The sequence below is a fragment of the Microcebus murinus genome, chromosome 1 (assembly GCF_040939455.1).
Source record: "Microcebus murinus isolate Inina chromosome 1, M.murinus_Inina_mat1.0, whole genome shotgun sequence".
NCBI lineage: Eukaryota > Metazoa > Chordata > Mammalia > Primates > Cheirogaleidae > Microcebus > Microcebus murinus.
The window spans coordinates 162,803,664-162,817,267 of NC_134104.1; the positions used below are offsets into that span (position 1 = coordinate 162,803,664).

Below are 13,604 nucleotides of genomic sequence, written 5' to 3' on the forward strand. Positions count from 1 at the left end.
AAGAGACTTAGCAACCATTTGTAATATGTGACCCTAACTTGGATTTTAGTCAAACTGACTCTTAAAAAATTCATGAAACACCTGTGATCCCAGCACTTTGGGAGGCTGAAGCAGGAGTATAGCTTGAGGCCAGGAGTTCAAGATCAGCCTGAGCAACATCGTAAGACCCTAACTCTACAAAACATGAAAAATTACCCAGCATGGTGGTTTATGCCTGTGGTTCCAGCTACTTGGAAGGTGGAGGCAAAAGGATTGCTTGAGCCCAAGTGTGGGAGGCTGCAGTATGATCGCACGACTGCACTCCAGCCTGGGTGACAGAATAAGACCCTTTAAAAAAAAAGTTAATGAAATTTGTAAGATAATTAAAAATTTGAACACTAGATATTTAATGATAATAAGGAATCATTTTTAAATTTTTGATGTGATATTGATGTTGTGGGTATTCTAAAAGTATCTTTTAAAGATACATAGTAAATATTTATGGATGAGAAATGTGAGTTCTAGGATTTAGTCAAAATAATACAGGAGGAGGGGAAAGGTGGGAATGAAGGTGAAACAAGACCAGCGATGAGTTAATAGTGGTTGAGGCTGCGTGACAGGTACATGGGATTCATTGTATGGTTCTTTACACATTGTGTTGGTTTGGAATTCTCTGTAATAAAAAGCTTCTTCAAAAAGTAGTAAGCCAGGCATGGTGGCTCATACGCATAATCCCAGCTACTCGAAAGGCTGCAGCTTGGAGGATCCCTTAGGGTCAGGAGTTTGAGACCAGCTTGGGCAACATTGTGGGATCTTATCTCTGAGCATATGAAAAAAATGAGCCAGGTGTGGTGGTGCACACCTGTAGTCCCAGCTACTCAGGAGGCTGAGGCAGGAGGAGAGGAATTAAAGGCTGTAGTGAGCTATGATTATGCTACTACACTCTAGCCTGGGTGACTAGAGTGAGACCACTATCTCATCCATCCATCCATCCATCCATCCATCCATTCATCCATCCATCCATTCATTCATTCATAAATAAATAAATAAAAATAAATAAATTTGAACTGCTTCTGGCAATATGGAATAGAAGTACTTTTCCTGATTCTTCCTGCTAAGTCCAACTAAAATCCCTGGGTATGAGGTAGAAGACAGACATAAGGAGACTGTAAAAGAGAACAAGGCAGACCAGCTAGGGACCCTGGGATCCAGTGAATGACACAGTAGTGAGTTCCTTGAGTTTGCTTTTGCCTCATGTATCTCAGACTTGGAGCTGAAGAAGGTAAGAACCTATGGGCACAAACATATAAAGTGCCAACAAAAGCCCGCTCTCTCTATCCAAAAGACCAGGAATGGGCAGCCTATCCCTGTCCTGGTGAGTTGGTGAGTGAGTAGTGCTTGGCCCTTTATGCTGTTGAAGGCTTTTTCCCAGTGAAGGGCGTGCTCCTGGGTCATCCACCTATGGGCCGGACAGCCGGACAGTTCAAATACAACTTAAAATGTTGCTGAGACAGGGTCTTGGGGGCTGAATTTTACTTTAAAAAACAATTTAAAACTTTTTGCAGTTAAAAGGGTGAATAGAAGGCCGGGCGTGGTGGCTCACGCCTGTAATCCTAGCTCTTGGGAGGCCGAGGCGGGTGGATTGCTCAAGGTCAGGAGTTCAAAACCAGCCTGAGCAAGAGCGAGACTCCGTCTCTACTATAAATAGAAAGAAATTAATTGGCCAACTGATATATATATAAAAAATTAGCCGGGCATGGTGGCTCATGCCTGTAGTCCCAGCTACTCGGGAGGCTGAGGCAGAAGGATCGCTCGAGCCCAGGAGTTTGAGGTTGCTGTGAGCTAGGCTGACGCCACGGCACTCACTCTAGCCTGGACAACAAAGCGAGACTGTCTCAAAAAAAAAAAAAAAAAAGGGTGAATAGATAAACTGAAAGACTAGGAGAAAATATTTTCAAACCACATATCCAACATCTAGAACATGTAAGAAACTCTCAAAGTTCAATATTTAAAAAACAACCAAACAACTCAGAAAATGGGCAAATGATGGGCAAGAAACATGAACAGTTTCACTGAAGAGGATGCACAAATGGCAAAGAAGCATTGTTCAGTGTCATTAGCCATGAGAGAAATGCAAATTAAAATCAATACACATTATCACAATTGCTAAAATAAAAAGGAGGGATAACACCAAATGCTGGGAAGGATGCAGAGAAGGTGGATCTGGGTGACCCATGCATTGCTGGTGGAATGTAAAATGGTACAGCTACTCGGGAACACAGCTTGCTAGTTTCTTTAAAACAAACAAACAAACATACAAGCAAACAATGCATGCAATAATCATATGACCCAGCAGTTGAAGTTCTTGGCATTTATCCCAGAGGAACAAAAACTTATTGTGAGCCGGGCGCGGTGGCTCACGCCTGTAATCCTAGCTCTCTGGGAGGCTGAGGCGGGTGGATTGCTCAAGGTCAGGAGTAGAAACCAGCCTGAGCAAGAGCGAGACCCATCTCTACTATAAATAGAAAGAAATTATTTGGCCAACTAAGATATATATAGAAAAAATTAGAGCCGGGCATGGTGGCGCATGCCTGTAGTCCCAGCTACACGGGAGGCTGAGGCAGGAGGATTGCTTGAGCCCAGGAGTTTGAGGTTGCTGTGAGCTAGACTGACGTCACGGCACTCACTCTAGCCTGGGCAACAGAGTGAGACTCTGTCTCAAAAAAAAAAAAAAACAAAAAACAAACAAAAAACTTATTGTGCAGGAAGAGTGCTATTTTTCCTTTAGTATTGTCACTCACAACTAAAGGAAAAACATCTTTTCTGCTCTACTCAAATACTTCACTTCTGGTCACCAAAATCTATGATTTTTTCCTCACACTGACCAATTCTCCAATTCTCTGGAACACCAAGTGGATATCCTATAATTCCATTGAATTCTGAGAATGTCTACCTGGAGTTAGTGTAGACCCTGCAGTTTAAGGACTCAGTTTCACCCCCCCCCCCCATTTCAGGTGCCAGTCACAAGTGATGGGTCCTCAGGCAGCCCACAGCTTCCGTGCAAGGTGGCTACAAATCAGAGCTTCCCATTACCCCCACTCATGGCAGATGGTTTGCTAGAATGGCTCACAGAACTCAGGGAAACACTACCTTCACCAGTTATATGCCGAAGGGTGTGTGTGATAAAGGATGTTCTGAAGAGGTGTGCCAGGCTGAGTTCAGAAGGGTTCTGGGCACTGGAGTTTCTGTCCCTACAAAGTTGAGGTAGGCTACCCCCTTGACACATGGGTGTGTTTACCAGCCCAGAAGCTCCCCGAGCCCCATACTTGAGGGGCTTTTATGGAGACTGAATCACTTAGGCGTGATTGAGTAAACTCAATCTCTAGCTCATCTCCCCTTGCTGGAGGATGGGGAGTGGGCTGACAGTTCTAAGCTGCTGCTGCTTCTTTTTTTTTTTTTTTTTTTTTTTTTTTTTTTTTTTTTAGACAGAGTCTCGCTTTGTTGCCCAGGCTAGAGTGAGTGCCGTGGCATCCGCCTAGCTCACAGCAACCTCAAACTCCTGGGCTCAAGCGATCCTCCTGCCTCAGCCTCCCAAGTAGCTGGGACTACAGGCACGCGCCACCATGCCTGGCTCATTTTTTTTCTATATATATTAGTTAGCCAATTAATTTCTTTCTATTTATAGTAGAGACGGGGTCTCGCTCTTGCTCAGTCTGGTTTTGAACTCCCGACCTCGAGCAATCTGCCTGCCTCGGCCTCCCAGAGTGCTGGGATTATAGGCGTGAGCCACCATGCCTGGCCAGTTCTAAGCTTCTGATCATGACTCAGTCTTTCTGGTGACCAGCCCCATGATAACGCTGTCTAGGAGCCACTAGGAGTCACCTCATTAGAACAACAGGCTCCTTTCATCTAGGAGAATACAAGGGGTTTAGGAACTCTGGGTAAGGAACCAGGGGCAGAGACCCGTATATAATTTTATACTTATATTCTCGCACAAACCTATATACAAACATTTATAGCAGCTTTATCAGTAATAGATGGGTAGAAACAACCCAGGTGTCCTTCAGTGGGTGAATGGCTAAACAAACTGTGGTACATCCACACTATGGGATATTACTCAGCAATAAAAAAGAACAAACCATTGATATAAGCAACAACTGGGTTGAATCTACAGAGAATTATGTATAGTAAAAAAGGGCCAATCCCCAAAGGTTCCATGATATATGATTCATTCATATAACATCATGGAAATTATAAAATTACAGAGATGGAGAGGAGATTAGGGACTGTCAGGGGTAAGAATAAGGTGGCTGAGAGGGAAGTAGGTGAGGCTATAAAAGCCAAGGTGAGGGCTCCCTGAGGTGGTGAAGCATTCTGTGTATTCGCTGTGTCAGTGTCAACACCCCAGTTGTGTAACACTGTGTCTTAGTTTTGCACAATGTTACTCTTACGGAAACTGGGTAAAGGGCATTTCTTACACCTCCATATAAATCTTCCTCAAATGAATTTGCTCAAACATCTTAAAATAAGAAGTTTCATTAAAAAAAAATAATCGAGTATAATTTTTAAAAATTTCAAGCAACACAAAATGTTATTTTATGAAAAGTAAGCCTTCCTGCTACCTCTGTGTTGTTCCCTCAAGGCAAACCCCTCTGCTAGTCATGGCATTTTCCACAATCGTGTAGACTCTTGACCGACAAGCTCTGAATATTTCAGAATTGAGTGTTGCCTAAATAACATAGAGAGAGCTACTTGTCATGGCAGTTTGTCCCTGTCTTCCACGTGAGATCTGCAGGGCTGGGTCTCATCTCTCTATTCCCTGAAAGAGCCATCACACAGCGTGTGATGACTGGTGCCATGGCCTCACCCAGCTTATAATGTTGTCTATCCCTGTCAACCCATGCCAGGAATCGAGCCCACTGGGAACATGGTGAAGCAGCCAGCCAAGTTCACTGTGGACACCATCAGCGCCGGGCAAGGAGACGTGATGGTGTTTGTCGAGGATGCAGAAGGGAACAAAGAGGAGGTATGTTGGAGGATTCTGCCTCTGCTGTCCAGCATCCTGTGGGGCCTTGGGGGCTGTAACAGGACCAGGGACTGTGCCTCCATTTTCCCCATTACAGCTCACAGCCAAAATTGTTTTTTACCCAAAGGATATACTGAGGCTTACAGCAGTTGATTCCCAAGGAGAGCAGTTGTGTCCCAAGGACACAGCGTTTAATAGAATAAAGGATACTTTGGCTATAGCAAAGGCCTTCTCAGTTGAGGTTCTTGGTAGAATAACAAGATGATTCCTGCCCTACTCTCTTCCCGTATGGACCTCCTTTGGGTCCTCCCTCAGGGCCTGTACACATACTATTCTCTCTTTGCACCTATTTTCTTAGAGCCATGTCTTGTTCCTATCACTTAGCATAATCTGAAATTCTAAGTTTTCTAACATATTGTCTCTTTTCCCCACTGAGGCAGGGATTATACCTGACTTGCACATTGTTTAATTTTTGGTCTCTAATACCATGGCCGGCATTTCATAAGCTCTCAGTAACCACTGTGCCAATAAAGATTCATGTTACTTGCTTCCATATTCTCTCTTACCTAGAGAGTGACAGCCCTGAGACAGTGGAGAGGCCTGACTCTCTCGTGCCTTTGTGCTGTGTGGTTTTGTTTCTGTGACTCTGTGGTGCTTCTTTCCTGGAGTGCTCTGTAGGGTGGTAGGATAGGAAATAAAAGGATAGTGTTCCTGACCAGTAGCTGACTGCAGGGCCTTGGCTGGCAGAGCAGACTCCTTACTGCCAGCACCTTCTCTGACTGTCACCCCTCTTCCCTCCTAGGCACAAGTGACCCCTGACAGCGACAAGAACAAGACATACTCTGTGGAGTATCTGCCCAAGGTCACTGGGTTGCACAAAGTAAGAAACATCATGGCCATGGCTTGAACTATTCTTTGGGCTTGCTTCAATATGTATATAGAGGAAAGATCTTAGGAAGAAGATTTTTTCTTAAGTTAACTTCTGATTTTCCTTTCTGATTATAAAAGTATCTATGCTCATGTAGAAAATCTGAAATCCCTGTGAATCAGACTTAGTAAGCTAATACATCTCTATTGCTCCTTTCCACGGATGGATTCTTTGCAACTTCCTAAGACTTTTCCAACTCCATCTAGGTAACTCAATGGTTGCAGCTACATGCCTGGGGTGTAGATGCTGCAGAGACCGAACTGCGGACTCTGTCCGTAGTGCTCCCTTAGCGTCCGCTTGGCGGTGCTCTGGAGCGTCTGCCAGCATTGGAGCCTGAGTACGGTGCAATCCAGCGGCTTGGTGGAGGGAAACGGCCCTCTCAGCACCTGGAGAAATGATGGGGGTGGAGTCCCAGGTCGTGTCTTGGCAACATTTTGAGTTCTGTTTGAGATGTTCTCGTGGCGTTCTGGTGGCCTGTGGGGCAGGCACGAGGAAAGCCTGTATTGCAGGTGAATGGGGTGACTCAAGAGTGTACCCTTCATGGGAAGAAAACCTTCAACAGCACATAATGGCCAGTCCCCACTTACCGTGTCTGGACTTTGAGACACAGACCTTACTCGTGACCTTGGGCTTTAGTGAATTCACCTGGAACAATGGCCTTAGATTTTTCTCTTATACTCTTAGAATATTAGAAATTTGGAAAAAAGTATTAGGAATAAATCGTCTTGAAGGGAGCATTTATGATGTAATTAATTCATTCTAGTCAAGTATGGGATCACATGAAACCCAACCCAGTTTCTCCTGAAAAATTTCAAAGATGACAACTGTGACTCAAGTTTTGGGTGGAAATCATTGTACTTTGTTTCAAAGCCATGTTTCTAAGGATGATCTTGATCCTTTGAAAAACACTTTCACATTGAGTTTGAAATCCTGGTACTGCACATTTTATTCTGGGGGGATAGTGGCCCCTTCTGCAGTTCCTTGAAAGTACCCAGTGTCTAGAGATTCAAATGTGTGTGCTCATTTCCTGCTAGAGAGGCCACACATACCTGACACAAGCATCTATCTTGCTGCGGGCGTGGTGTCCCAGACGCATCTCTGTGGCTGAAGGGGCCAGGCAAGAGTCTCATTCAGGCCACTTGACTTGGTCCCAGCCACCTTTGTGTGTGTGTTCAGGCTTATATAGCCTGCTGTGGTCTTGCTGGGCAGAGAAGCAATTATTTATATCTCACCTGTCTTTCGCCTATAGGTCACAGTCCTCTTTGCAGGACAGCATATCTCCAAGAGTCCATTTGAAGTGAATGTTGACAAGGCCCAGGGAGACGCCAGTAAAGTCACTGCAAAAGGCCCAGGGTTGGAAGCTACAGGGAACATCGCCAATAAGCCCACCTACTTTGACATCTACACAGCTGGTAATGTGCTTCTCCTCCATGGATCAGATCTTTGAGCTCTGCTTCCAAAGGCTGAAATATAATCCTGAGAATAGTGAAGGCTTGGGATGCCTGGCCTTTTATCTTTTAACTTGAATAAACAATGACAAACAAATGTTTTGTGTTAGTTGTATTTTTAGGTTTTTTTTTAACACCAGTTTTTCCTCTCTAAAATACTCAGGCTTGACTTTGATTGATTAATCAGTTTCTGTATATATTTCTGATTTCACTAAATGTTCCAAAGAAACTAAGTTATTTATTATTTTTTTTTGTTGTTGTTGTTGAGACAGAGTCTCACTCTGTTGCCCCGGCTAGAGTGCCATGGTGTCAGCCTAGCTCACAGCAACCTCAAACTCCTGGGCTCAAGCGATCCTCCTGCCTCAGCCTCCCGAGTAGCTGGGACTACAGGCATGCGCCACCATGCCCAGCTAGTTTTTTCTATATATTTGTAGTTGGCCAATTAATTTCTTTCTATTTTTAATAGAGACAGGTCTCGCTCTTGCTCAGGCTGGTCTCGAACTCCTGACCTTGAGCGATCCTCCTTCCTCGGTCTCCCAGAGTGCTAGGATTATAGGCATGAGCCACCGCGCCCGGCACCAAAACTAAGTTTTAAGAATCATCTACTAGACCTAGTTCTATGCAAGATCCTGTGGGGATTTTAAAAAAAGGACTGAATAAAACATACTTTTTGAATTGTTGGCTCTGTTTTCAATGTAGAAAACAAAAAATGTGAAAAAAGGAAAAGTTAATCATAACCCCAACTACCCAAGAAAATAGTTAATGTGGACCTTCCTCAGTGCCTGCCTGTCCCCTCCTGCCTGTACTTCGTGCTCAGCAGCAGCGCGCTCTCCGAGGGTGGCTTGGGCTCATGGAACGCTCCTTCTCTCCTAGGAGCCGGTGTAGGTGACGTTGCTGTGGAAGTCGAAGATCCCCGGGGGAAGAGCCCTGTGGAGCTGCTTGTGGAAGACAGAGGAAACCAAGTGCATCGATGTGTGTACAAACCCGTGCAGCCTGGCCCCCATGTGGTCAAGGTCTCGTTTGCTGGGGACACCATTCCCAAGAGCCCCTTCGTCGTGCAAGTCGGGGAAGGTGAGTGCTGGATGGGCCGACTGTTTCTGGCACAGAGGCTGACTGTGCACGGCCAGGAACTGAGGCCCGGAAAACGGGCCCCAACACCGACCTCGTACCTGTCTCCTTTCTGCCAGGGCCACACTTCAGCAGGAACTGGCTTACTTTGTCCTCAAGATATTAATACTAATATCTTCTATAAGCCATGCAGAAACCTAAATGCTTTGCTTGTACTAACACGTTTAGTCCTCCCCAAGACACACATACAGGAGAGTCATCCTCACTGAGCGATGCAGGGCTGATGCGCTTGGAGGAGCTGGTGCCACGGCTGATGGTGGCAGCAGCACGGGCCCTGCAGCCTCCGTGGCTCCGCCTCCACGGCTGCCAGGCACTTGACACAGCTGCATGAAGTCTTCATACCAGCCTGTGTGCAGGTGGTGTTGTCTCCACTGTGCAGGTGGAGACACTGAGGCTTAGGTAACATGAGGTGTCAGTGGGGCTGGAACTGGGGTCTCTGTTTACTCTGCCCTTAACCACTCTGCTGAACTCCCTCTGCAGTCAGGAGCATGTGTTTTCCTCTAGGGTGAGACTCTCTGTCCTTCTCACTTCGTTGCCTTTTTTCTCTGTTTTGTTTTGTTTTCCAACTGTGCTTCCTTTTCTAACTAATACTTGTCTTTCCCCATTCTGTCCTGCAAATCTGCCTCTGCAGACTTGGCTTCCTCTTCTGAATCCTGCCTCTGGGCCAGCCTGGATCCCGAAGCTGTTGGCTTCCTAGTTGAGACCACTGGGCCAGAGGCCTCTTACTTGGTAAGGGCTGGTTGGGTGGGCCTTTTTTTTTTTTGCCAGTTCTTTGTACTGCTTGCGAAGGTCAGCTGTGCTTGTGTTCTTTGTGACTTCAGGAAATTCCTGTGCAGGTGTTACTACAGCTTGTCCAGCCAGACCCTAGACCCACGGCCTAATTGCATTTCAACACATCTAGGGCTTTGCTAGATGCTGGAGAAACTGTTAGTGCCCTTCAAACTCTTTAGCCTTATTTAGAGTTTATATGAACCAAGCAGTTACCTTTTGATGTTGAAACTATTGCACATGTTCAGAATTTCCATGAGTGTTTTATGACACATTAAAACCTGCCGAGGAAGTCCTGTCATCCTGCTGTGACTTATTTCTGGTATGACCAACTTTTCTCCCCTTGACAAAGAAAAAACAAACAAACAAAAAATCCCAATGTATTCATTAGCAAAACTTTCTGACATAAGGTAAGAAAGACTTAAACAGTGTTCCTAATTCTACTAGTGTGTTCCAGCCTTCCCTCACTCATGGACTATGTTTTTCATTTCTGGCATATCCATCCCACCCATATTGTTTAATTAATTGATAGACATTTTCTTTCTTTCTTTCTTTCTTTTTTTTGTTAGAGACAGGGGTCTCACTCTGTTGCCCAGCCTGGAGTGCAGTGGTGCAATCATAGCTTACAGCAGCCTCAAACTTCTGGTCTCAAGTGATCCTCCTGCTTCAACCTCCTGAGTAGCTGGAACTGCAGGCAGGAGCTATGTCACTCAGCTGACTTTTTTTTTGATTTGCTAACATCCCCTCCCTGCCTTAAATGATTTTATAGTAAAGGAAACTTTATATCAATCTCACAATAGCAAGCTAACATCACTTGTCTTAAAGTACAACCATAAACATACATTCATCCATAAACCATCTAAAACCATTTCTAACTCTAAGTGTGTGTTTGACTCTTTTGGAATCAGTTGTTTGCCACATAGCCAGTGAGGACATTGCAGGGAGGGAGAGCCAGAGGCGGAATGACCTTCCTTCTGTGGAGTAGACAGAGAGTCTTGTCTTCTGGAGTCTGTGATCCATTGTGTATAGAGGGCTGTCAATATGCAGTGTCAGATTTGGAAAGGAACAGCCACTTGAACAATATGACATCTCACATACTAATCTCCTATTTCTTCAATGGGAAGGTTACCCATGCTGAGCAAAGAATTCCTGGGGCATAAAGGCATCTTCTGTCAACCCCTGAACACTGTGGAACAGCTACGAAACAGTAGTTGTTTGGACCTCTCAAGGTGCACAAAGATATCAGAAGCTATTTTATCCTTAATTTTTGGACTTGCAACCTTAAGTTTTTAAACTAGGCCTGAAAATCAAGCCAGGAGTGGTGTTTACTGCTAGTTGTTGCTTTCATAGCCACTCACACTCTGAGAGCCTCGCAACAGACAGCACTACAGTGTCAGTCTACCCTGGCTGAGGTGGGGTTGAGCTGGTCTCTCTTTTCTCCACCCCCCCTCCAAAAGCTCTTCTGGAATGGTCTCTTTTTTAGCTGTTTTGTTTTTGCCTGGTTGTTCACGCGGAAGGCAACAATATTTTAGACTTTTAGAAATGGCTGACCGAGGGTTTGGAACCCAGACAGGCAGTTTCAAGCACCGCATTTTCTAGTCTTCCAATTAGTGAGCATTGAGGATGGCAGTGAGGTTTGAATAGCGTCCAGCACTTGGTCTTAACTCACACACAAAAAAGGATAAACGCCAGTACCAGGAGCACAGCATGGATTCGCCGCACTCTCTTGTTTTCTTTGCCAAAGTAACTTCTCCCGAGTCCTTCTGTGGTGTGGCTGGACAAAGTTATGTTGTTTCCTTATTTGCTAGTCTGGTGTGTTCCCAGGACCCTTGGTCTTGGGCCACTACTGCATATTCTTTGTGTAAAACAAATATTTTCTTGGCCCATGGCTCCAAGTTACCTTGGCTTTTATGACTGACTAAAGAATGAAAGGTTGAATTGATGTTGATACTGTGCTTGCAGCTTGCAGTCCAAATGCTTGCCGGGCCAGTGGCCGAGGCCTGCAGCCCAAAGGTGTCCGTATCAGGGAGACTGCAGACTTCAAGGTTGACACCAAAGCTGCGGGGAGTGGGGAGCTCAGCGTAACCGTGAAGGGTCCTAGTAAGTGTTCCTTTCTTTCCTTATTTCAGGTGTGGTTTTGGTTAATTTTGTAGCCATGGCATACGGATTTCATCGCATAGCCAGCTCTCTTCGATTATCCCAGAGAGCTATGTCAATGATTTGAGGCTATCTGGGCTCCATGGAGAAGGGAGCAGGGATTGATTAGTAATGTCTGCCCTGGATGTGGGCAAAAACTGTGGGTGGCCTGACAGCTTTACATTACATTAAGACATCTGGTAGTAGAAAAAGGGAACTGGGGAAATGTTGCTGTTGGAACAACAACCAGAAGACCAGAAGTGGACCTTTTTTTTTTAATTTAATCAGAGGAAACCTAGGCTCAGAGAGGAAGGTTCTCGCCCAAAGTTATACAGATTGTAGGCTTTTGAGGTGGAATTCAAGCAGAGTCTCCAAAGCCAGTGATTTTCCCATTACAGGTTACATTTTATAGACTATGAAATTATGTCAAATGCTTAATTACTATGATCAGTGCTTATAGAATAAAATTACCAAAGAGTAAGTTTTCTTTATAGATAAATGCCATTTGTGGATGGGCAGGTTACACCCTGCAACCCATTCTCCCTCCCTCTTTTGGAGAAGGAGACAGTAAATGTGGAAATGGGTGTCTTCCCTGTTCTTGTTTGCCCCTAGAACAGAGAAGCAGCCCAGCATTTCTAGTCTCAGGTGTAGCAGCCCTTGGTGGTCATATTCCCATGCCTTGTAGAGTCTTGAGCTTCCTGTGCCAGGATGGCTCTCAGCCTCTGTGTTCCCAACAGGCTGGGGCAGGAGTGTTCTGAGCTCCAGAAAGTTAATATTTGATCTCAGGGCACCAAGCTTTGGGGCAGGCTGTGGCCGGAGGGCAGCCAAGGTTCTAGACTACCCAGACCTGGAGCCAAGCTGCTGTGGGGCTGCCCTCCTTCCCACCTCCTCACAGCAGGAACCAGGGAGGTGTTTTTTTTTTCCTGACCTTGGATACTTGTTTGACTCAGTAGCTTTTCTGGCCAAACCTCAGGCATAAAACCTCAACATAAAACAAGTTCCTGCCTGATGCCTGGGTCTGGCGTTTGCAAGATAGCACCTAAAACCTCTCCTCTGGCAGTTAGCATCAGATGGCTATCTTGCTCTTGTTGTCCAGCTTTAGTTGAAAAAGATGTTCAAACACTTAACCTGAAACTCATGCTAAATACTCCTAAGGGTTCGTGCCCTCCCCAGTTTTTGTGGGTGGGCTGAGAAGGGTGGACACAATTGTTGGGAAATACTGAGATGTGATTGGATTTATCTGTACACAGACCAAGGAGTTTGTCCTTAGGGCTTTCTCGTGGCCGAGAGAGATTTTTAAAGCCAATTAGCTTGGAAATCCTTCACTTCCTCACACTTTAGCAGAGGTGGACCTGTTTTTACCTTAGGAGTAATCTCCCAGGTTTTGGGGCAGGAGTTCCCACACTCTGAGGCAGCTCAGTTAGTTTTCTTAGGTGGTTTGTGTTTTGTGGATGTTGCTGTATTACTGTTCTCGTCCTTTTGATTCTCATTCTGAGTCTAAGATCGCATTGGGAAGATCGTCTGCTTTCTCCCCACAGAGGGTCTGGAGGAGTTGGTGAAGCAGAAAGGCTTTCTGGATGGGGTCTACACATTCGAGTACTACCCCAGCACCCCTGGGAGATACAGCATTGCCATCACATGGGGGGGATACCACATTCCAAAGAGGTGAGGTGCGCTCAGCCCAGGGGAGACTTGTAGGCGGCTGCTTCCACGGCTGCAGGAGGGAAAGAGATCTGCTTTGTTGGAAACTTTTTTTTTTTTCTTTCAAAACAGCACAGACATTTGGCTTGTTCTCAAAAGCAGCAGAAAGTTGCTGTGGTTTTAGCTGACTTGCTTTAAATCAAATACTGGCAGTCGGGGGCGGGTGGGAGGCAGGGAGTCAGAAGGAGCAGTAATGGAGAGCAAATGGGCTGGGTTCTGTCCCCTTGTATAAACCAAGATTCCCTTTCTCAATGAAGGCCTCTGTTCATGAAAGCCGTGGGGGCAGAGTCTGCTGTGGTTCACAGTAAAGCCCGTCTACGTGAGTGTTTCAGAGGCCAAGGGATGCAGTCTACAGTTTTGCCTTGGGGGTGTTGCAGTTGCCCCCTTGTTTTCCAGCTCTCCTGGGGGCAACTTTGAATAAATTTGGTTTGCCTTGAGAAATATTTGGGTATTCTAGGGTTATGAGTATCTAGGCACACTTTTTTTAAAC

General features: G+C 45.4%; 1 protein-coding gene across 4 annotated transcripts in view; it reads left to right on the forward strand.

The window, feature by feature from the left end:
• Positions 1-13,604, forward strand: part of FLNB (filamin B) — a 150,743-nt gene that overhangs the window by 74,872 nt on the left and 62,267 nt on the right. For all 4 annotated transcript variants that reach the window (XM_076009013.1, XM_076008997.1, XM_076009001.1 and 1 more), the window contains exons 5-10: positions 4,887-5,005; positions 5,808-5,885; positions 7,183-7,345; positions 8,255-8,452; positions 11,240-11,377; positions 12,952-13,078. In XM_076009013.1, the coding sequence (XP_075865128.1) occupies positions 4,887-5,005; positions 5,808-5,885; positions 7,183-7,345; positions 8,255-8,452; positions 11,240-11,377; positions 12,952-13,078 (823 nt within the window). The remainder of the gene's footprint in view (positions 1-4,886; positions 5,006-5,807; positions 5,886-7,182; positions 7,346-8,254; positions 8,453-11,239; positions 11,378-12,951; positions 13,079-13,604) is intronic.